Below are 23950 nucleotides of genomic sequence, written 5' to 3' on the forward strand. Positions count from 1 at the left end.
TTAAGTTTTAGTTTAATTGTCACTAAACTAATGATTGAAAAATTGTAAATGATATAATAATATATAATTATATTATAATGTGTTTATATTATTCACTTTAGTCATGATTGAAATAATAATAATGATAAATTAAAGAAACCTTCTGATATTCCGATCATATCAGTCAGGTCTTTAATAGTCAATCGATGATTTTTGAGCACTAATTCCTTCACTTCATTGACGTGTTTGACATCTTTTAACGTCGATGGTCATCCGGAGCGCTTAAAGTCAGCTTCCCTCTCTTGTTGAACTCATTGTATCTCTTATAAACATTTTTCTGCAACATGATAGATTCACTAAAGCCCTTCCGCAACATCCTCAACCCTTCCACAGTTGAAAATTTGATGCCACTTCTCTGCTCAATTAAATCAGACATTGTAACAATCGGAAAATGCTCTCTTGATTTACAAGCGTAATTATATTACTGATAATGACAATGACATGAAATTTTGTCCAGATGTCATTAACTGCTCAGTCAACTCAAGAAAAAAAGAGCCAGCCCGAAATGTTAAGCCCGCAAACTTTACTCCTTACTGTTTGGTTACAGAAGTATATCTAACAATAATATCTCACTATTATAAATAAAAAAAAACAAATTAGTAAACACTTACCAGAGATACTAAAATGCGTAATACTTTAGCTTTACTAGATAGTCTTGTCAATTAATTTTCATACACAATGCGTTGTACAGTAAATATTAGAGAATATTAAGAGTATTTTATTTATACACACTTTACATATATTTTTTGAAATTAACAATACAATTGTTGCAACGTTTGTTCTCACATTCATCGCGTATCTAATTGAACCCAATCCCAAACGGATGAAATAAAGAATTTGAATTGAGTGCAGTCCGAACGAGTTTGGAGAGAGTTCCCTCTTCAAATGGTGGGCAGATGATGCTCGGTGCGATGCAGCATCGCTGCATTCTTGTTCAGTGGCTGAAGCTTCACATAATCCTGATGGGTGTGATGATGATGCTGGTTGCTTGGCAGCAGCGGCAACGAGGTGTTTGAAGTCTGTGCAAGGCAAAAGCTGATTAATAAACAATAATATTGTGAGAGGAATGCGAATTGAGTTTCACCTTTGATTTATCACGCGCTGCGGCAATAGCAGCCGCTTGTGCCGCTCCAGTTTGCAGCTGCTGCGCTGCTGTGGCAAGCATGAACTGCTGTGAGGCCAATTGCTGTTGCCGGAGTGTTGCTGCCTCGAGACTATTGATGTGCTCCTGCTCCCGCTGTTTGGCTATGTAGTCATCGAAGTACGAGTGCTTGATGAGTTTGTCACATGACCAACGCTTGGCTGGATCCTTGTCCAGACACTTCTTCAGCACATCGATGGTTAGCGGATTTTGCAATGCCTTCGCTGGCATTTTATCCTCCAGCGGCTCAAGCGTGGGGGGCACTGGCAACGTTATGCCCTTGAAGTATTCGTTCTGGCCAAAGATCTGTATGTGTCTTGGCAGCAAATCGCCAAGTGTCTTGCGTATCAAATACAGTTGATCTACATCGCTGCGTCCCGGCCACAGCGCCTCGCCTCGCACCAGTTCCGCAAAGAGGCAACCAATGGCCCATACATCTACCGGAGTGCCGTATTGTGTATCACCTACAAGCAGCTCTGGTGCTCGATACCAGCGTGTTGCCACGTAATCTGTGTAGTTCTCGCCTGGGCTCAGCATTCGAGCGAATCCAAAGTCACAAAGCTTCACTTGACCCTGTGCCGTTAGAAGTATATTCTCCGGCTTGATGTCCCGATGCAGACAGCCCTGTTTGTGGCAATAGGCCACGCCCAGCAGTGTCTGGTAGCAGATCTGTTTGGTGAGTGGCTCCGGGCAGCCCTGTGGATGACGCTCCAGCTCGTGGAGCACTGTGAGCTCACAGAATTCGAAGACCAGATGCAGACGACGCTTGCGACGAAAGACCTCTAGAAGTGACACCAGATTCGGGTGCTTGAGATTCTAAATGAAATATTTAAGAAATCATTGAAATTTTTATAAATAATTTCAATATTATAAGTGTATTGTTTTATTCTAGTAAATTAGAGAAACGAAGAAAATTAAATAAAAATTCAAATTAATCAAAGAAAATTTGAATTTATTAAAGCTTGTAAACCAATTTATAAAATTATACAGATTTAACTAAGTAAATATAATTCTGAAACACAAAATAGACGCATAATTGAGTAAATATTGCTACACAAGTTATTACATTAATTAATTATTACATACTAATTAATTAATAAATTATTTATAGAAAAATAATTGAATTATATAAAAATTAATAAAAATTTAATAAATGATGAAATTCTTAATCGAATATTCAAATAATTTATTACGACTTTTAAAACAATTTCGAAAATTGTAAAAAATTACGTATACGTATTCGCATGGGTAGCGGTTATAACTATATTCTTGCTCACCTTGAGCAGCCTTATTTCGCGCAATGCTATTTTGCGTATGGCCGGATCATCTTCAGACTCGACGAATCTTTTCACTGCAACCAGGGCTCCAGTCTCGCGATCTCGACACTTGTAGACAACGCCGTAGGATCCCTCGCCCAATCGGCTGAGCTTCTCATACCGATCCATTTTGCTGCTACCTTGTGGTCTGAAATGGTTGTTAAATGTGGTTAGCATAATTCCAAATAATATTCACAAACAATTAACATTGAATTCGAGTTTGAATTAGAAGTTTGCGAAAGTTGTTGTTAAATTAGTTTACCTTAGACTCAAACATTGACCACGTTTGATGTTTGCACGACGCATTGCTTTGCATTGAGCACATAGAATGTTAATGATGTTATTTGATTGACACGAACACATGAGAGAGAACACAATCACATACGATATATGTATGTGCACTACATTATACAGACAGTAGTTGTAGTAGTACGATTGAATGAGCGGTGATCTTTTCTTGGACAATTTATTTACAGATTTGAGTTTTGGTTCTTGATAATTTAGCTTGATATCCAAAAGTTGATTTTTGATTTGCGAATCGTATTAGTTGTGTTAGTTTTTGTATGGGTTTCTTTTTTTATTATTTTTGGTTTTTTGTTGCAACGAAAACAAATGAGATTGGAAAAGTTTTCATGAGTTATTTGAATGCCAGTGAATTAAAATTTTGTTATACTATGATGATGAAATGATAAGATGTGAACATGTTCGCTTAGAATTTAGAAATGTAAATTAAATTTATTACGAAACTAAAAATATTATTAATTAATTATATATTTATATAATGATAATATTTCGTAGAATGTAAACTTAATAGAAGCAAAAACTATCTAGCTTATAAATATATACTTAACTACTCTTAGTTCCGCCTCTTTAGGCAATAAAAAACTTTCCTAAATTATAATCTACATCTGAGGTCAATATCCGCCTGACACAAATTGTTTTGTTCCCTAACATAGCATAACGCATATCTCTAGCTTCATTAGAATCATATAAAATCGATACTACTAAAATACTTAATAGAACTTAGCCAGCACCCCACAAAGTAGACCCTTGGGTCCGTGAAAACAAGGCTGTAATCGATTTTCTAGCTTTAGCTTTAATGCGTGTCCTTTTCAGTCAAAATGGCGTTTTCTGGTCGAGTGTATATGAAATTCGAGAATATTTTAGCTGATTTCACATAAATGATAAGCTTAAAAGCAACATTTGTTCATAATGTTTCAATGTCAGGCCGAGGTAACTGAACTTTGAGAGGGTTTCTCTGGACCCGCAATCGAAATCGAAACAAAAAAAAAACACACAAAACGAGTGGGAAACCTCATAACATGTGTGCGGTACATTAACATGGAAAATGCAATTAAATTAAATATTCATGTGCGGATACAAGGTCTAAGTGCCAAATGGAACGGGAGAAAACGAACAAATGCAATGCGAATAAGAACGAATATAAATAGCGAAAACAAGAACTGTGGCGAAGCTGTCGAGCTGAGCAGGAAAGCACTTACCTAGTAGGTATCCATCTGGCTAGAATTTGACGTATTTGCCACTAGTGAGAAATATGTCGAAATGTTTTAATGATTTAATATACATATGAGTATCTGCAGAATGAGCATCTAGTATTGGGAATTTAACTAATAGAATTAATACACACCATGCGCTAGACAATCGTGAACTTTGTGGCGAATACTTAGCGATCAATATGATGATGGGTTTTGCTTTTTCTCTTCTATTTATTTTGTATATTTCTTGAAAGGTCGACCAGTACAGGAGCCGCTTGTTTGACTGACAACCAACGACTGATTTCCCGGACTTTTAGCCCGACTCTGTCAGCGTATCACCCCCCCGAGTGTGTTGCTGTCTGGTCGTCTGGTCGAGAGACCCGAGAGCCAATGTCATAGCAATGCGACCAAAGTTAACAAAGCAAAAACCACAACAAAAGCAAACCATGCGCAGTGCTCTGAAGTTTTTCAAGAAGTTTCATGTTCCATGTAGTAGCTTCCTCGACCCCACAACCAACTCAACCCCTCTTAACCCCCCGCATTTCTCAACCCCTACAGTTGAGGTGGGTTTGTTGTATTTGTTTTTGTTAGGCAACGCGTCGACTACGTCGACTACCGGAAAACATTTGAGGCGAGCTGTTTCTTTTCCTTATTTTTGGCTTTTCTTTTCTGTTTCCTCTTTTCTTTTTCTTTTTTGAGGTTACCTGGTAGTTTCTGGTTAACGGGAATTGTAGGCGTGCGACCCCATCGTCTTTTAAACTGTGCTACAAAGGAACTTCTTCACTCGGAGAAAGGGTAAACCAACAATAAAGAACGCAACAAAACTGGGGAAGATAGTCAAACTGGTGCAGCAGTGCAATAAGCATGCCGAATGGGGGGGAAATGGGGGAATGGGAAATGGAATGGAATGGTGTTGGGGTTACGACTCGTAACGTTGTTATATCAAATTCATTATGGGTTATTAACGATTGGTATTCCGTGGTGCAATTACGCCATGTTATGCTCAGGTATTATGGCTTTGAAACTTGAATTAATTATGACAAAAGTTCTTCTTTTTTACTGCCTTAATTGATAAATAAATATTTAATGAAGTCCAATTAAAAATGAATTCAACTGTAGACAAACGTATGTAATTTAATTAAAGATAGTTTGCATTCATAAAGGGGAGAAAATAATTATAATATTGTGTAATTTTTTATTACGATTGATGTTATAAAATCATTTTGGTGTTTCGGTATTTAATTCTTTTCAATTCAATTAAATATATGCAATTTCGTTAAACATTAATCACTAAGAATAAGTGAAGTGCAAAATACTTAAGCACCAACATTAAAATATGATCTTATTTTTATTGCTTTGAATAATGAATAAATTAAACTAATAATTTATTTTGACAAATTAAGAAACTTTATATATCAAGTAGAAATATATTTAGCAGTATTTTTTTTAGATTTTTGTGTAATTACTTATTTGGATATAATGAAATAATAAATGTAAATATTTTAATAAAAAAGGATGGAAAAATAAATTGCAAAAATATGATTTTTATATGAATATAATTTTTATATGTCTACGAAACCGTTTTCAGAAATGTCTTAATCTATTAAGCAATTAAGGACAAAGTTACAGCAAAATTAAAACATTTTAAGCAAGTACATTAATTTTTAAGATATGAATTTTTTACTCTATGCTAATCTAGAATCTAGACGAATCTAGAGAATTTGTGTCTTTAGCTCACCTTCGCAGCGAAAACAACTTGGATATCTCAAACATTTTCATGGTGAACGTTGTAATATTTTATTTTTTATTGCTTTATCACCTTTGCAACTTTAATGGCAATAACAACAAATGGTGAAAGACAGCGGCAATGGCAACGACGACAACGAACTAACACTACAATGGCAACGGTAAAATCGTCGCCCGCAACGATGCCAACGAATGAATTGGAGCACGAGGCGATTGCGATGTCGAAACGCCAACAGCCGGGAAACGACTGAAGTTTGTTCTGGCCAGAACTTCAGTTGGTAAGCCAGCTAAATGGCCAACAAGCCAGTATCGCAAACAAGCCGCACTTACAAGCAAGCAAGCAAGCAAAAAAAGAAATGAAAACAAAAATGGCCGCTCGACTCGATTGCATCTGCGGACATTGCACATACGCCATGTTGGACACTGGCTCTTCCGTTTTATTTCGTTTCGTTTCGTTTGGCTTCATTTCGCTTGTGGTTGCGTGTTGCATTAAATATGCATTAAAAATACTCAAAAATGCATTGAAATCCAAGCAAGCAGTAACTTTGAAATGAATTACGAACCATTGTCACGCATACGCAGTGTTGTACTCGACCAAACAGACTGACAGACAGGGAAAACATACTAAGCTCTAATGAAAAGCACGTGCAACACCTTTTATCTGTTCTCGCCTCGAGGGAGGGCAATTAGTGGCTCGCTCCAATTTGGTCAATACATGGACGGCTTTTGACCTTTTGTTTTTGCCCAACTCGAGTTGACTCGCTAGCTTTTCGCGCAATTCAATTTGCATAATAATCCAGTGGCAGTGGTCGAAGGGTCTCTGTGTTTGTTTTTTTTGTGCCTCTGCTATTTTTACAACCTTTTGTTTACGAAGGCATTTGCTTTGATTATTCGACATTCTTCATGTAATTGTAGTTGTTTTCATGCCTCTTAATTACATTCTTTGCCGCTTGAAGACTAAAGTGGAGGCCTTCTCTGACATGTAGTTATTCATTTCATTGTTCGGTCAGTTTGTTGGCTCTATTTTTTATTTTCTTTATATTTTTGTTTGCCTTCCGCTGGGGTTCAATAGTCGACACTTGGCAGGGGCTGTTCAACTTTTGGTCAAGTGACTATGCGAACCCCATTGTACTATATTGATTGCACTGATTGCTCTGAAATGCGCGGAAATTGGCAGCTTGTTCGAGTGTGAAGTCTGCCAAACGGACTTTGGTAACAAAATGGGGGAAAAAAAAAACTAAAGTTGTGCATTGATCGGGCACTTTTACATAGAACTTTGAAGTAGCCATTGCAAAGTTTAAAACGATTTAATTTAATTATTTAATATTTAATATTATGTATGCAACCATCACATAATATGATGAATTTTGAAAGAAGTTAAGCGAATCTCATAGAAAATAACTAAAAACTGTTATTTCAACGCATGAGCATCTTAGTTGGCTGTATTGAAAATAAATGAGTCTGTACAGAATAATTATTAAATTTTGCAAATAATATAATTTAGTTATAATTTAATTAATGATTTTGAAAGAAACTTTACAACGATATATTATTTAACTAGTTTTCTTATTACTTATTGAATTTATTGAAGACCTTTGAACTACCTATTTCAGCGTTTAAGATTATTAAATTCAATTATAATTTATTAATCGAACTTACACAAATCAAGATGAATTCATGATTGTAAGCATTAAAAATAAATGTGCCACTACCAAATATGCATATTAAATAAATAAATATTACTTATTAAACTGGCCACATTTAATGCAATCAATAAATGCTTTAGAAGTATTATGAATTTAATTTCAATGTTAAATATTGATTTCAAAGATAATTCAACTTTGGTGTTTAAGTCTTGATCCTTATTGAATTTATTTCAAGAACTATCTAATGAAAATTGATACCAGACAACAAGCAAGTCCGAAGCGAATTGACCTTTTGCAGCAGCTAAAGAGCACACGTTTGTTAGTGCTCTTGGCTTAAAAATAATCGCAACTAGAACTTTAGCACAAGCCAAGTGGTGAATGTTGTGCAAAAATAGAATGCGAGAAGTTTTTGCAGTTTAATCGTGCAAAAGGGCAACATGGCAAAGTGAAGTGCGGCAACTTGGCGTTTCTGGAAACTTTAGGGATTGTTAAGGCTGAGTTGTGCTGACGCTGACTTCGCCAATGGTGAATCGTGGCGGTTGCGGTGTTGACTTGGCCTTGTTGGGCGTTGTGTGCAATAAATAACAAGCTATTAATGCCAAATGTGCAGCGCGCACACACACACACTCGCACACGCACAGGTGCAAGAGAAAGCATTGCATACTTACGGGCTGCGGCTGCAGACAATATGGCATGCGTAGTTGTGGCAAAGGCCAAGGCCGTTGCAGTGAACTAAATGTCATTGGGCGATTGGGTGATTATTTGGTGTAAACTTTTGCACATTTTTCACTTTCCGTTTGCTGTGTTGCCACAAAAAGTTAACGTGGCTAATTACGGCACAGCGAAAGTTTATTCGATTCAATGTCGACATCGACTTTGGTTTCGACTTTGGCTTCGCCTTCGACCTACCTGCGATGCCTGTCATCTAGAGCGGGCTCATTGCAGACTTGGATCCTTTGTATGAGGCGATAGAGAAAGGATTCTTGAAACGCTTGCGGCAGATAATAATTCTGAAACATTTCACACGGCGGCCAACAAACACGTTTGCACCGCTTCAGTGCAGAATTTAGACTACGGGCACTTTGCCCCGTATCTATTTTATCGATAAACGCTTTAAAATGCATTGGACATGATGCATATTTAATGCACGACTTGCAATACTTTCAGACGCCCCACAACTAACCCCCCGTAAATCCCCAAAGGTGTTTGGGCGCTTTGACTGTGATGTGTTTCGTGTGTTTCGTTGCCAGCGTCGCCCATTTCTCTTCTCGTCGATGTTTTTTCTTCTTCTGTTTCATATTATTTTTTACTTTTGGGGTCAGTAAACAGGTGCTACATAGGAATAAACGGAAAGCGAAAGACGACGAGGACGTGAACGGAGAGAGGAAAGAGGAGAAGGAGGCGCATGCAAATGAATCAGGCAGCAAAAGTCGCTGCACCTGCTGCGAGAGCGAGAGTTGTGATGGCAGTCAAAAAGATTCAAGGAAAACACGGCACATGCAATATGAAGCTCATGAATGTCCAAAGCAAAGCCAGGCAATGCTGATGCAGGCAACAGGAGAATGAGGTGATATGGAGGGGGAACTACATAAGGTGAGAAGAGACGTGATGATGGAGCCAATAGAAGGTTCTACCTTCAGCAGATTTTAAATTGCTTTGCATGCCGTGCAGACCTGACGGAATGGCAAAATAACTGCGCCGAGGGGCACAAGTTAATTCTATGTAATTTCTAGCGAACAAATTTCGATTTATGCTGTGTGCTCTTTTTTTAAATTATGCTAAACTTAAACAAACACTGATAATTTAGTTAAATTTTGAATAGATAAATTGTTACTTAATTAGTATAATTTAATTCTTGGTGCGTGATTTGATTAATTTAAAAAATATCATTAATGATTCAATCATTTTCTAACAAAGAAAACTGGAGTGAATTCCTCTATTAATAACATTGCTTGTTCGACTTTATTATAATAAATCAACAATGCAATTAATTTTGGTATTTTTTTGCATTGTAAATCGAACTTTTTTAATGGCCTTAGTATATAAAAAATTAAACCTCTAAAAAGGTTAGTAATTGCTATTTCATATCACAAACATTGTTTGAATAATTGCTTTGGTTTGGCTAAATAAATTTAACAAAAAATTGAAATATTTATAAACATAAGAATATTAATTGTAAATCTATTTATTGCGGTAATAAACAACAAAGCATTGCTTTCAATTATTGAATATCAGTTTAATTGAAATATTACATGTTGTCAATAATTAAATAGAAATTAACCGCAACAAAAATACAATTTACCATTGGACTAATTCATCAGTTTGGCAGTCCATCAATAAAAACAATTCCATCACCGATGACTCACACCAAATACTAAAATGATGCATGTTTTTTTGTATATTTGTTTTTTTTTTTTTTGTATATATTCAATTTGTTTTCTGACAACAAAATGAGCCGCATGAAAACCAACAAACTAAACTATTAACCAACCAACTATCGACGAAAAAGGGGCCCAAAAAAATATAAAGAAAAAACTATCTTGAAACTGCAATCAAATTGAAATTCAATCAAAAGGAATATGTGCAAAAAAGTACACAGACATCAAATTGCATTGATATGCGACCATCGCTTTGTTAGAATTTTTTGTTTGGTTTCTTTCGTCCGGATCTGTCAGGAAAGAGAAGAGAGAAGAAAGCAAAGGAAAGGGAATCGGAATAGGGGAACCGGAGACCCAAACCTGGGAACCGGCAACGAGTGACAGCCAGACAAACAGCTCAAAAGGAATATTGCATACTTATTGGCAGCGGCAGCGGATGATTTAGCGGTTTTTAATGCTTCTTCCTTTTTGGCTGGGAGGAACATTTCGCTCTTGCTTTTGCTTCTGCTTTTGCGCACATGTCAACGCCATTTGCGCGTCTGCATGGAAAATGGAAAATGCGGGCGAAAATATGGAAAATATTTCTCTAGTTTTGTGGTTTTTTTCTTCCTGCAATTGTCTGATTGAAATCATCTGAAGCGTTCTCCTTAACGAGCGAACTAGCTGCCGTCTACCAAATATTTGCTTTATTTTCGTTTTTTGCGACTGTTTAGTGGATACTTTTCGCTGTAAGCAAAGATAATCTCTGTAGCCTTAAATGATGACGCACATTAAAGGATTACTTCGTAAACTGAATGATAGAGTACATAAATTGAAGGTTTTGCAGTATCGTTGTGTAAGTAGAGGGCTGACCAAATCAATATGTTTGTGTTCTATTTATATTGAGAGCAACAAAATCTTTAATTCCAATTAACACAACTCGAAACGAAAATTTAAATATAAACATTTATTTTGTTTTTATTTATATTTCATTTAATAAATATTCCGATCTTAAACATTTCATTGATCTCGTTTTATGAGTTAATTAATTCGTTTCCCAATATACCAAATATTTCGTGTTTTGAGAATATTTTATTTGCTCCAGAGTCATATTGTATAATTATATTTATCTTAAGAGAATTGAAATTATCTTTCATTTCGGTTGACATTCGAATGTGTCCTCAAAAAATAATTTATTACAAATTATTATTTTTTATTTTTAATGCTGTTTAATTTATTCAAAAATACACAATTTTAAATAAGGTTATTCCGCTTAATTATATAACTTCTTCATTTTGATCAAAGTCATATATAACAAATATATATTTAATACATATATAACAAACATTTATTTTATTACCTTAATTTGAAAATGTACTATTCTGAAATACTTCTATCTGACAAAAAGTTATTTGAATTTAGATTAAACACCTAGATTATCACAATAATTGATAATTTTTACTTCTTCCCCGACAATAAGTAATAAAATCACGATATAAGATTAAACTTTACATGTTGCGAAAATTTTTTAGAAAAAAGTACTTTCATTTTATAAAAATTAATCACACTTTTGAAGTGCATATGAGGAAAATATAATATATGCTGTAATATACTAACCGTGGATAAACAAAATTATCAAAATTAAACTCGTGACAATGCACACAAATAATTTATTAAAAATATCAATAAATTGAATTGAATTAAATTAAAGGAATGTTAATATGCATGAATATGCGACTGACACAATAATTCAAATGTATTATACTAGTTGCGGTAAGATTACTACAATAAATAAAAATGGAATAACAAGTTTAATATGCAACGTTAAATTCAGTGAATTTGTATCAACAGTTTATTAAAGAATGTCTTGTGCCATCTAACACACACAGTTTGAAGTCATGTTCTTCTGTAGATGTAATAGATATACATATGCATATAGCTTTACCTCAATAAAACGCTGCAGTGTCAAAGAACCTTATAACAAGGCAAAAACCCTAAGGTTAGAGCCAAACAAAATCAGGGTCAGGTAAGCCGCATTGGCAATTATCTACGCGCCAATCTTGAACTTGCTTTAGACAACAAGTTCAAGCCGAAAAACAAAGAAACAATGCAGGTTCAATATGTGTGCAGAGCAATGCGTTGTACTTTAAAATTCTCGGAAAAACCCGAAATTGATTTAATTATAAGAATACAACTTACCTTCTGGGCAGAAGTGGAAGATGGTTACCAAACAGCCATAGACGTTTCTCTCCAAACCATTTGTCCATAGACCTTTTGCTTTGAATATATTTTGAAATGTTTTTAGTTTTGCTATCACTTGCATCTAGTTGTACACCATTTTATTGTATTTAAGTTTTGGATTACTTCAATATTTTCTTTATTACTTTCACACGCGTTTTTCCATTACTATTTATATGATTTTTTCTTTGAGCTAATTACGCGGCAAAACGATGCGTCCGCTCGGTGAGCAATGTTAATAAAGTTTGTTTATATTACGCCGGAGTCATAACCGTAGCCGGAATTTTTGTGCGGCATTGAAAACGCCGCACAACAACAACAACAACAAAAACGAGGAGAAGAGTTGGGTTTGTTGGGGTGTCGGCGTCGGTTGACATTGGCAACGTTTTAGCCTGTCTTTGGGGTTGTAGTTGTTGCTGTTGCTGTATTTAAGTTATTAATAGTGTTGTTATAGCTGTAGTTCTGCATGTTTGTGTTTTGCGTTGTCAATCTATTGTCATTAAAAACAAACAAAAAATTTACCAAACATGTTCACAGAAAGTTCATGCATTGATTTCGCGTTGCCCAGAGTCAAAATCATTTTTCGAATATTCATAATAATAATTTTATGACCAACACACAGAGTTGAGGTGAGGCGTGGCGTTCCCATCTCACACTCTCAAATGTCATAGAAATGGGTATTGTGCTGTAGTAATGTCCTTTAAATGGACACCCACGCACACATGCCGCAATTATCCCCATCTTTATTGGGTTATTAATATAACATTTGTTTTGGCTATCATCTGTCTGATTGCGTTTTGTCGCAACCAGATTAGACAACTGACATAATTAACTTGTCATAATATCCGCTATTACACTACGTTCGAGATGAAATCAACAAGGTCAAAAAGGTGGTATTACACACAAGGTCGAATTTAATATTTCTAATTTATTAATGAGAAGTAGAGCACACGTGTTTCACACAGATTTCGGAATCGCCCTCAATAGATTCAATTTGTATTATGCATTTAGTCGTACAATGCATTTGCCAATGCCATAATTGCCCTGATTTAAAATCCGCTTCCAATTGCAATTAAATTTATTGGAGTGCAATTGATTTTGAAAGTGATTTTAGTAGTGGAACATTATTAAATATTAAATAATAATGAGATATGACTACAGCTTTAAATATCTGATTGTTTTACCATTAATAAAATAATATTTAACTCTACTTATAAATATTATTAATTGTTCTAATTAAGTTATCATTAATTTAAAAATAAATTTCTTGTAATAATTAAATTTGTTGTTTTTTATATTGAAAAGTATTTATATAGTATTATATCCATTATATTTTTAATTTCAATCTTGAAGAATCTTCCATCCTCTTCGAGAATTTTGCCGCTAAAAGCTTATGTGTGACAATCGTCAATCCTCGAAAGTTCTGCTTGCTAAGTTCGAGCTTTGCATTTTTTTTTAAGCCTGGCAATGCCGTTTACAGGGCTGTTAACTGTAATGCTTGATGCTAATGGCAACGTGCAACTTTACCGGCTAAAGCGCGTGTCACCAACACAACAACAGATAAACAAACACACACACACACACGCACACATACATATGGTAAGGTGTAGTAAGGCACTTAGAGGAAATGCCGGTGTCACCATATGCGAAGGCAAAAAATAGATGCAAAAACTTTGCTCGAGCTGCAACACAAACAACAACAAGAACAACAACACCAACATTTAACTTTCCGTCTCAGCCGATTTGCCGTTTATTTTTTTGTTTCTTTCTTTTTTTCGTTTACTTCGCTTTTTTTTTTGTTTTTTTTTCTTTGTTTTTAGCTGCTGCACTTTGGCTTTGCATTTAAAGCTTGCTTCACTTTATGCTTTGTTCCATTTCGAATAGGTGAGAAAGAGGAGCACACAAGAAATGGCGCATGTGAGATAACCTTTAAAAGCTGCTCGTATGCTAAAACTAAATGATGACAGCCAAAAGGAGCTAAAGCAACCAAATAGGAGCTGCATATGCGAGGCGAGCTGCATATGCAAAGCGTTGCAAGTTGCTTAGACAACAACAGCGACAATAATAATACCAGTAGCTGCTGCTATCTCGCTCTCGCATTGCGGCAAGTGGTTGCCACGACAACTGACAAACGACGACAACTTGTAACCAAAACAAATGCAAATTCCGGATGCTTCCTCTCTCTCACTCTCACTCTTGCGCTCGCTCTCTTTGTGTTTTGAAGTATTCCAATCCCTTTCGAGCTACAAATGAGCACTATTGTTTACATAAGCAACAAATTTTTAAATACCCTGTGGTAATTTTAATTACCCTAAATCGGCATTGTTTTTGGTTTCGTAAGGAAGAATAAAGTAGAATTAAAGTGATTCTAAAAAATATTGAATTATTAACTGACTGACGTGCTAGATAACAGAGAGAATGATGAATGAATGGAATCATTTATGAGTATTTTAACCATCTCTTAATAAGTTTAAATTCAAAAATTTCCTTAAAAAAATTTATTATAAAAAGTCAAAATATCAATATATTTTTGCATAAATGTTAGTTTCACGTTATTTTATAGCAAAATTTTTAAAGCATATTTTTACTGTGTTCTCGACAAACAGATATTTATACATTCCTTTTAATTATTAAAAAGCTATAAGCTATTGATTTGTTACGCCTAAGTTTCAATTCAGAAATTGTATTAAATAAAATATGAATAAATTGTTGCATAAATATTATTTTAAATCACCATACGAGTATCGCAATATTGTTAAAGCCTATTTGCATTGCGGTTGTCTCTCGACAAAAAAAAAAAAACAAACTAATATAATGATACAATGAAATCAAAAGTATAATTATACATTCTTTTTAATTATTGTGGAAGTTTGATGAAGTTCGATGCTTAAGAAGCTACAAAATATTGATGTGCCACGTCTATAGCGTATCTGTTAGTCGAATTAATTTCTGTCTAACCTGTTATGATTATCTCTTTACGTTCACTTCTTGTACACACTCATACAAATGTACATGCCACACAGTGGTGCAAGCAGCTTAAAGTTTTCCTTTTTGTGCTGTTCCTTGCTGCTGCATGCTTTTGCGGCATTGACTGGCTCTGTTTTTTGGCCAGGGAGGATTAACACCTGTTTGTGCTGGCTGCTGCACATTTCTACGTTAAATTTTCCAAGCCCTCAATTTATTGTATTTGTTTACAAGGTTTTTGCGTGCACAATTGTGCGTTGCTTCAACTTATAGCCACGGGACTTGGGGACATCGTTGCTGTTACATCGGTTGAGCAGGCGGCGGGGCAACTGGATGAGGGTGCTGAAAATTTGGCTCTGGGGCTTAAGTGAAAATAATGTCATGGAGATAATGCGAAAAAGGAAAGTGCACGTTAGTTTAAACGTGGCTTAGCATTCAACTATTTTCAGCATCCTGCTTCTAGCATTGCATTTCATTTGCATTAAAGTTGCCACTTGAATATGACCAAAAAAAAAAACACTTAGTTCAACATATTGTGGGAATTCTACGGCTGCATAGCTTGAATCATAAACAAGCTTATAAAGAGTTAAGAATGGATTTACTTTCGCTTGCTTTCTCTCTTCAGACTTTCTTTGCGGCCATAAATATATTCCGTTTGACATTATTATTCGGCAAGTGAAACTTCTTTCTACACAAAAGTAAACCACTTAAAAGTTGTATAATCAACAAAAATGCTAAAATGTGAAATGGATAATTTTCTTGTTTTTATTTTTAGAGTTTACTACTTTATAAGTGATATAAAAAACAATCGGTTTATGTTAAAATAATCCTTAATGAATTAGTTAATATTTTTTTTTTTTTATAAATTAACCCTTTATAGGCTTTTAGAAAGTATGAAAAATATAGCGAAATTGCTTTAGATTCTTCGATTAAACCTTTTCATAAAAATGGGTATTTTTCTGGTTATATTTAACTTTTACTTATATTATTATAATCCTATAAATGGTTACTATTATACACTCCTAATGATTAAGATTCGAAATCACTTTTTGATAATTAATTTTGTTTACCATTTTATTAAAGAGCTCTTGCCACTCTTTACAAAAGTTTAAAGTTTCATAGTACCACAATTTTATTAAATAAATTGTTGACGTGCTTCACATTGCCGTTCAGTTTGTAATCAATGACTTTGTGTCGGGGCACAGGTAACATAATCTAACTAAAGTTTACATGCCTTTATTGTGCCACCTCAACAATAACACCGCAAGCAACTAAAGAAAACCAATGGAGCCTTGGCGCAGCACCAACAACAGCAACACTAACAAAAGCAGCAGCAACAAAAATGGCGTCAAAACTTTCACTGGTGCCACAAGGTGGCGTACTCTGCGTACTCCTCGTGCTACTTGTGGTGCATACAACAACCTTGCTAAAAGTTCCATAACAAAATTTATGCGTGTAACTGGGCGTATGAAAATGCTGCTGCCAACAAACACAACACAACAACAGTAACAACAACAACAACAACAACAGCAGCGGTAAGGAGGCTGCACGAATGCTGCTGCAACTTTTAAATAAATTTCTAAATACTCGTACTCGACTCGAGGTGCGCTCTCAGACGATCGCAGCTAAACGAGCTAAAGTTGTAAGGGCTGAGCGAACGAAGTAAAAAACGTAAAATAGAAAAGTCGAGAGAAATGCTCAACTTTGAGGCGTGGCAATGAGATGGACCCAGTGTTGGGGCAGCAACACTTTTGACTTTTGTGGTGGCAAAGTTTTTGGCCCGGCCAAGTTCTTGAGTCAACTCGATGCCGTGTTCGTGGCGTAAGAATTTATGTTAATAACTTTTTGCTCTGTGTCATTATGTTGTGTGCACTTGTGCCTGTGTTTGTGTTCTTTTTTACCTCAAGTTATGCTTGCTGATAATAACATTGATAGCGCAGTAAATATTGCATATAAATTATTGCCATATATTTGTCTTTTTGCCTGTTTGTCGTGGCTTCAAAACTTTTGGATAATGCATACTTGGCAATCTCGCGTTTCTTAAGTTTGGAATATTATTTATTGTGTATACACTGGCTGAAGCTTCGAAAGCTCGTTTACGTCTGTTACCAACTTAGCAAGACGGGAACTTTATGTTTTTAAGCTCTTTAGGGTTGTTGGCAAGTAGGATAATAAGTGAGCTTTTCTATAGTTGGTAAATATTTTGGTAGAACATTTTAGCTAGTAAAAAAGCCAAAGGGAAATTTTTAGAGATAACAGTGGTAAATCCATTAAAGAAAGGTTTTAAGAAATTTGGAAATAAATTAATGAATTGTCTTAATAAAAATTAAATAAAAAAAAGTAGAAAAAATATTTTGCTTTGCATTTGAATACAAGGTTATTGATGAGAGAGTTGCATTTAATTATAGATTTATTTTTTTAAAATTCAATGTAAATTTTATTAAATTATTGCATATACACTAACATAAATTTATTTGGAAAATTTAGAGCATTGTTTCTTATAGTTGCTTTTTATAGTTAATTTACATAAAAGTTTCTTATTGTGGCATAATCATTTAATATTTGCTTCTTTAAAATCATTACACATTGATTTCTTTCAGTTACTAAGCAACCTTTTGTTATGCATTTAAATACAATTTTCAAACCGAGTTAGTTAGCATCCAAATATTCAATGACTCCGGAGAATAATTGGTTAAATTAATTAGCTTCCTTAAGATGGATTTTCCACATAGCATATATACATGCTCATGCATTCGCAAATCGAATTCCCTTTGTTGTTATATTTCAAGTGAAGGGAAATCCTTTTATTCAATTACAATTCAATTGAGAAGCTTAAATATTTATGCAATACAAACACAAGCTGCTTAAGTGCTACCTTAATGCACACTCTTCACACTCTTGCATCAACAGTTTTGGCTTTTGGCATTAACAACATCCTTGGGAATATATTCGGTTTCACATACACACACACACACACACACACACACTTGACTCTGGACTCTGGCCGATGCATTTCATGGCCGTTGACCGAGGCAATTAATGCAAAATGCTGCATACGCCCAGTGGGCTCAGTTGCTGCAACGTTCATTGTTCTGTCTGTTCGGTTGTCTACTGTCTACTGACTGCTGTCTGCTGTGGGGCATTTGTCGGGCTGGAGTACGCACTTGTTAGCATGCACAATGACCACAGAGGCATTTGCATAGCCATCGGCAGTGCTGTAGGCACTGTGCAGCCAGTCATGGGCATAGGCATAGGCACAGGCATTGGGATCACCATCGGCATAGTAACTGGTGCAACAGCAGTCAACTGGCGCTTATGTTTTGATAGTCATGTAATTTCCGCCCATAAACAAAGCCTGCTGCAGATTTCGACTGCATGTGGTAAAGAGATTCATGGCCATTCTCAAATCAAGTGCAACTATGAAAGTTCTGGCTAAGAACTGCCTAATGAGCTCCATAATTTAAGCATTGGCTTATTGTTGATAGAAATAATTGATTAGTTAGTATTTAGTACATAATAGCAAAATTTGAATATCAATGTTAAAGCAAGGCTACATTACTGCTTATTTATATTGCTATATTTATTGTTTATTATATTTAAAATGCCAAATATTGTTTAAGAATTAACTTTAGTGAGTAATGAATAATGTGCATAAAAAGATGCTTTAAAATCGTATATAAACTATTTTTAAGTCTCTTATTTTATTGCAGACTTGTACGTTAAATTTCACAAATCATTTTATATTTACGAAAAACTAAAATAGTTATTCTATGTCGGGAAAATGTAACATATTGTTAGGATTTTAATATTAGCCCACTTTTCTAATTTTCTTGTTAATGAGCAGTCCGTTGTTTCAAGCTCAATTAAGTTATTATGTTCTCTTAATGCTCACAGCATTTTTAAACTACTTGAAGCAACGTTTGCCGCTATTTGACTGCCTCGCTTAGCTCTCATTCCCGCCAGTTTGCCACCTCCTGCCGTGGCTCACTTATAACATTTTGGCAAATAATTTTCTACACATATGCCGCATTTTGTAGGAGTTGTCGTACTGCGAGTATTTGCGCAAAAGTTTCAACAGCCTGCCAAAGCAATGCCTAAACCTAAACTCTGCTCCGGTTTTTAGTTTTGCAAATTGCTTAACGCAGTCCGCAGCCCGCTCCTCGAACCCTTATGATACTCCGTATGGTAACTAAGGCTCAGTTGACTATGGCCCAAACTACTTTTGATTACTACTGCCGCAACTACAATGCAACTACAACTAAAGCGAAACTCCACTCATTGCAGGCGGCCCAAAACACAGGCAGCAGCAGTAACAGGAGCTGGAGCAGGAGCAGGAGCAGAAGCAGTGCAGCTGAAGCATTCAGCCAGTCAGCCATTCAGCCAGGCAGTCAGGCATAACTTTTACTCTATTGACTCTGCAGTCCCCTGGCTCCTGCCGCGTGTTCCTACCAGCTCTCTATTCTTCATGTCTGCAGCTCGATTGGTTCAAACATGCTGAAAGTTGGGTTCGTTTAGTTTCTTTGGTGGGTCGCTTATGCTATGCATTGATTAAATTTGACTTAAATTGCATTAAGTGTGTATGCACACACATACACACACACACATCGTTGTAATTCTTATTGTTTGAAATTGGATTTTGTTACTCATTGTAGTAACTGTATCCGCCTCTAGAAACTGAAACAGAAATCTTCCTCTGCTCAGCTTCTCGCATCTCCACTTCGGCAAACACTTGTTGACATTCACAATAGCCAAGAAAACTAACGGAATTGTATTGCCAAACCTATTTGCTTATTTATTGGGCTAATTGAGAACTCTGTGCATTGTGAAATGCTTTCCCAATTGCTTCTGCCATCGATGCACATGTTCATCGACAATTGTTGCAATTGCCAGGCGTTTTCAGAGTTCTCACATTTTTGATTGATTGCTAAGATATACGTCATAGTAAGAAAGAGGAATTGAACAAGTATATATACTATGTATGTATATGTATATAAATTATGTGTCAGTTAGAAATTAACTTCTGTTAAAATTATTTTTTTATGAATAATTTACTTAACTTAAATGTATGTAAATGTAAATGTCAATTGAATAATTTAAACAAAAATTATGTGAAATTCGAGACTATAAAATAATGGTTTTAACCGCCATTAAAAATTTATTTTCTGTACATTTTTGCTATAAAGTTTTATTCGTAAGTTCAGAGAGAAATTAGTGAAATAATTAGTAGCCAAAATAAACACTTCATAAATAAATAATTTTAAAAACTTTTAATTTTCCAATATATAAATTTATTATATTCCTAAAAAAATCATCAAGACACTTTTGTTCGTCATTCGTTTTATTATTGTAATAGATTTTAATATAAAATTCAATCTATTTGCTACTCTCACTGTTATCTTAAATAAAGAACAAACATAAGAATATTTTATTGTATTTGCCTGAGTTAAGTCGTGAAAATTGCATCCATAGATAATGTTGGCCTAGTGAATCTAGCCCAGCTTCTGCACAGTCATCAAATAGCATTAAATTTGTTTGTGGCAACCACTCAAAACATAACATAAACCACAAAAACTTAGTTGAGAGAGAGCATAGTTTGTATGTGAGTGCTTTGTAATGTCGGTCGTAATGGAAGCGAATATGCCTCAATCTTTTTGCTTAAAACTTTTGTCTACGATATTTCGACTGTTGGAAAGATCTCCCTGTTGTTGTTGTTGTTGTTATTGCTGCAGTCATATAGAAGTTTTGTTGTTGTATTGTGGTTTTGGTTGCATAACATGCCACACACATTAGGAAATGTTAAAATGACATAAAAACAGTGCAACAGACAGCGACAACAATGTGACACCTGTTTTTTCCAACGTATATGTCTGTGTCATTTTCTTCTCTACTACACTAGTATTCTCGCGACTGTGTGTGTGTTTGAGTGTGTGTGTTTATGTTGCAAGCGCATTTAGTGACATTTATGTGCAGCGTGGCGTTTTATTTGCAGCTCAATGCACAGCAAAAATTGCTTACGAAGTGTGCCATGAGTTGCACTTGTTGTTACTTTATATATATACTATAGCCAATACACTGAAAAAAATTTTGAATACATGTATTTGACTTAAATTGATTGATTATCAATGACTGTAATGGATATAAGACTATATCCAATATGATTTAAAATACATTTCGAAATTCTATTATTTAATTTAAAAATTTATTATTTATTTGGTAATTATTAAAAAGTTTTCGTTTAAGCACATATTTTGCAATATTGCATATATTATCTGCAAATATTATTAAAGTAAAAAATGTAAATAAAAACAATATAAGCTTGATCAACACTAATAATAAAATAATTCAGCAAGCAAACTTACAATACTTGTCAATTATATTAAGATTTAAAATTTTGATTCTAAAAGAAAATTAGTTTAGATGAAAACAAATATTTAATTTTTATAAGAGTTATGTTTATTTTTCATTAAGATAACTTTTTTTAATCAATGTCTGTGTTTCATTAACATTTTGAAATCAATCGCAACGCGTCTCCAATTTGTATCTGTGCATTATTGCAGATCTTGAACTCTGCTCCAACTCTATCGGATATGCACGTATGTATGTATGTATATGTATGTTACATATGGTAGTACTTAAATATAGTCCACTGTTGGTTTTGTGCTGCGTTCATTTTTATGCAACTGCCAACTTCATTTTGTGCTGCCTGCTCAGTGTGTGGTGTTTATATATAGAATTTCAGAGTGTGTGTGTGTGTGCAATGCTGCGAAGTCGCATAAAATTTTACAGGTTTTTATTAAAATGTGTCATTGTGGGAGAGAGAGTGAGGGGGAAACTCATGAAGTCGCATGCTGGCTAACTATGGGATATTACTTGCACTTTTGAGCATAGAGTGTTTGCTTAAAGTTTCCGCAAAAGGAAAATCGCCATGAAAAATGCATAGAAAAGTTTGCACATTACGTGGCCCTTAAACACTCCCTCTCTCCAGCTAATGAAACATAATCATTATGCAATAATTAGCACGTACTAAGCCACAAATACCCTCCGACAGCTGAGGGACTGAAACAAGTTGAACAGTTGTCCCCTCAGCTTGGCTCAGCTCATCGCAGTTCCCCCATGCTGTGTCAGGCTGAGATGCTCGTAAGCTGCTTCGAATCAAGTTGTAAGCAGTTTACGGGGCGTGGCCCGGAAATCTCGGTCAGGCGAGCGTAAAAGCAGCTAATAATGTAAACAACTTACTGGGGACGGGGCGTCAAAAACGAGAAGAAAGCTCACAGAGTTCTCAGACCTGTGACTAAGGCCTGTGCCAAGGATGTTTACTTGTTAAGTCCTCCATTATGTTGCTTGTTTTTGTTTTTGTTTTGTTATTGCTGGTCATTCGCAGCTGCTCAGGCGTATAATTATGACAATTGCTGTTGTGTTTATGCGCTTCGTTGATTTCTGAGGTGGCAACCGAAGGCGACAACTGATGAGCTTTGAGCACTTGTGATCAGCGTTGATTGCAAATAACAATACCTAATTTACTCAGCATGACTCGAGTACTTTATTTATATTAAACATTAAATTATACTAACATTTTGAGTTTCATTTATGTTTATATTACACAGCAAAGTTATTCATCGCAGTTAATTAATTTCGACAATTATAATTGCGTATACTCGTTTAAAATGGATTTTTCAATTTAAACTCGACATTTAACTCGCTCAACTTTCTGTTAGTAAGCTACTAATTTTGTATTCGCATTACAAAACTATTCGCGGCAGACTTTTAATCAGTTTTGAATGGCTGTACATGGCGTATACTTAATATATGCACGGCATATTGCGCATACGCCACCGCATTCAAATGCCATCGGACCGCGAGCAATTTGTGGCGCAGACTAAGTGCAATTTAGTTAATTTAGCACTTGATTAACTTTGGAAACGAAGTAAAAAAAAAAAAAAAATAAAAAACAAAGCAGAGGAAAAATAAAAACCCATCCGCAGAGCAATTGAAATGTGCATTGAGGCCAGTGCCTGTCGGAAAAACTCAAACTCAACTAGAATTTTTATATTTTTTTCTTGTTGTTCTGTTTAGTGGTATTTTTTTAACTGGCTGGAAAAAGTTTTAAGCAGCGCTCGTGTTTGTTAAATGTTGGCTGTTTGTTTGTTGTTGGTGTTGGTGATGGCGATGGCGTTAGCGATGGCGTTGGCGTTAGAGTTGTTTATATGTGGTCAACATAGCGAGGCAGACAGAGAGTAAGGCATGGCTTCTGAGAAATGGGGGAGTGACTGAAGAAACGAATTACGAGGCTAGAGTACTAAAATTTGATAATAACACGTTAAGCTCTTGTTGGGTAAGTATCTACGGAGCTACGACTATTATCGACAAACTGCACAATATATTGATTAAATAGGCTCAGAAATTTTAACTTTTTTTAAATTAATTTGATAATAATTAATTTGAAATCTGCATTCTGGGTATTCAGTACTTAAATAAAGTAGAGTTGTGGTTGTATTTTATTAAATTATTGTATTTAACTTTGGTGTAATTTATGAATATTCATTTGTAATCTGTGTTGTAGATATTTAGCACTTAATGAATATAGAGTTGTGATTACATTTTGAATTAAAATATATGGTATAAATACACACATACATATAGTTTCTTCATGGCTGGCGACATGTTTGGCAGCTCTCAAGTTCTTTCCTGTTCCCCTATGCCAAAACAAATTTCCGTAGTTGTTTGCCAAGTTTTTGCTTTGCGAAGAAGAACCCAGAGGAGGCTTCTCCAACTCTTCTCAATAATTGTGTGCAGCACTCAAGAAATAAATACAAATTCATAAATAAAATGTCGACGCGCCGCCCCACACTTGGCTCGTTCAACGAAATACAATATAAAATATGGTAAATAAATGGCAAATACTTTCTGGTTTGCGGCTTCTTGACACATTTAACGATAGGCCAAAGGGCGGCAGAGGCGCCTTGGATTTGCATTTAGTAATTGAATTTTGTTTTGCAATTTATTTGTC

The 23950-nt window shown here is 35.1% G+C and overlaps 1 protein-coding gene across 5 annotated transcripts; it reads right to left on the minus strand.

Annotated features, from left to right (window-relative positions):
- Window positions 1-751: 751 nt before the first annotated feature.
- On the minus strand, window positions 752-12074 carry LOC117564495 (cyclin-dependent kinase-like 1). Of its 5 annotated transcripts, none has more exons than XM_034243310.2 (5): window positions 5731-5950; window positions 2759-3067; window positions 2458-2644; window positions 1124-1996; window positions 752-1058 (listed from the first exon to the last, which is right to left on the minus strand). In XM_034243310.2, the coding sequence occupies exons 2-5, from the start codon at window positions 2857-2859 to the stop codon at window positions 921-923; spliced, it is 1299 nt and encodes a 432-aa protein (XP_034099201.1). In that variant the 5' UTR covers window positions 2860-3067; window positions 5731-5950; the 3' UTR covers window positions 752-920. The 5 variants fall into 5 exon arrangements, with proteins under 5 accessions (XP_034099201.1, XP_051858110.1, XP_051858109.1 ...); XM_052002150.1 differs by lacking the exons at window positions 2759-3067; window positions 5731-5950 and adding exons at window positions 3999-4039; window positions 4145-4385; XM_052002149.1 differs by lacking the exons at window positions 2759-3067; window positions 5731-5950 and adding an exon at window positions 11941-12074.
- Between the last annotated feature and the right edge of the window lie 11876 nt (window positions 12075-23950).

This window comes from Drosophila albomicans, chromosome 2L (assembly GCF_009650485.2).
Source record: "Drosophila albomicans strain 15112-1751.03 chromosome 2L, ASM965048v2, whole genome shotgun sequence".
Taxonomy (NCBI): Eukaryota; Metazoa; Arthropoda; class Insecta; order Diptera; family Drosophilidae; genus Drosophila; species Drosophila albomicans.

Excerpts from the sequence above, each read along its gene's own strand:
- LOC117564495 (XM_034243310.2), bottom strand. The coding sequence starts at position 2,859 with ATGTGTTCGTGTCAATCAAATAACATCATTAACATTCTATGTGCTCAA. Across the intron at positions 2,645-2,758 it reads GGTCAATGTTTGAGTCTAAG|ACCACAAGGTAGCAGCAAAA; the intron begins GTAAACTAATTT and ends CAACCATTTCAG. Across the intron at positions 1,059-1,123 it reads CAGCGCGTGATAAATCAAAG|ACTTCAAACACCTCGTTGCC; the intron begins GTGAAACTCAAT and ends TGCCTTGCACAG.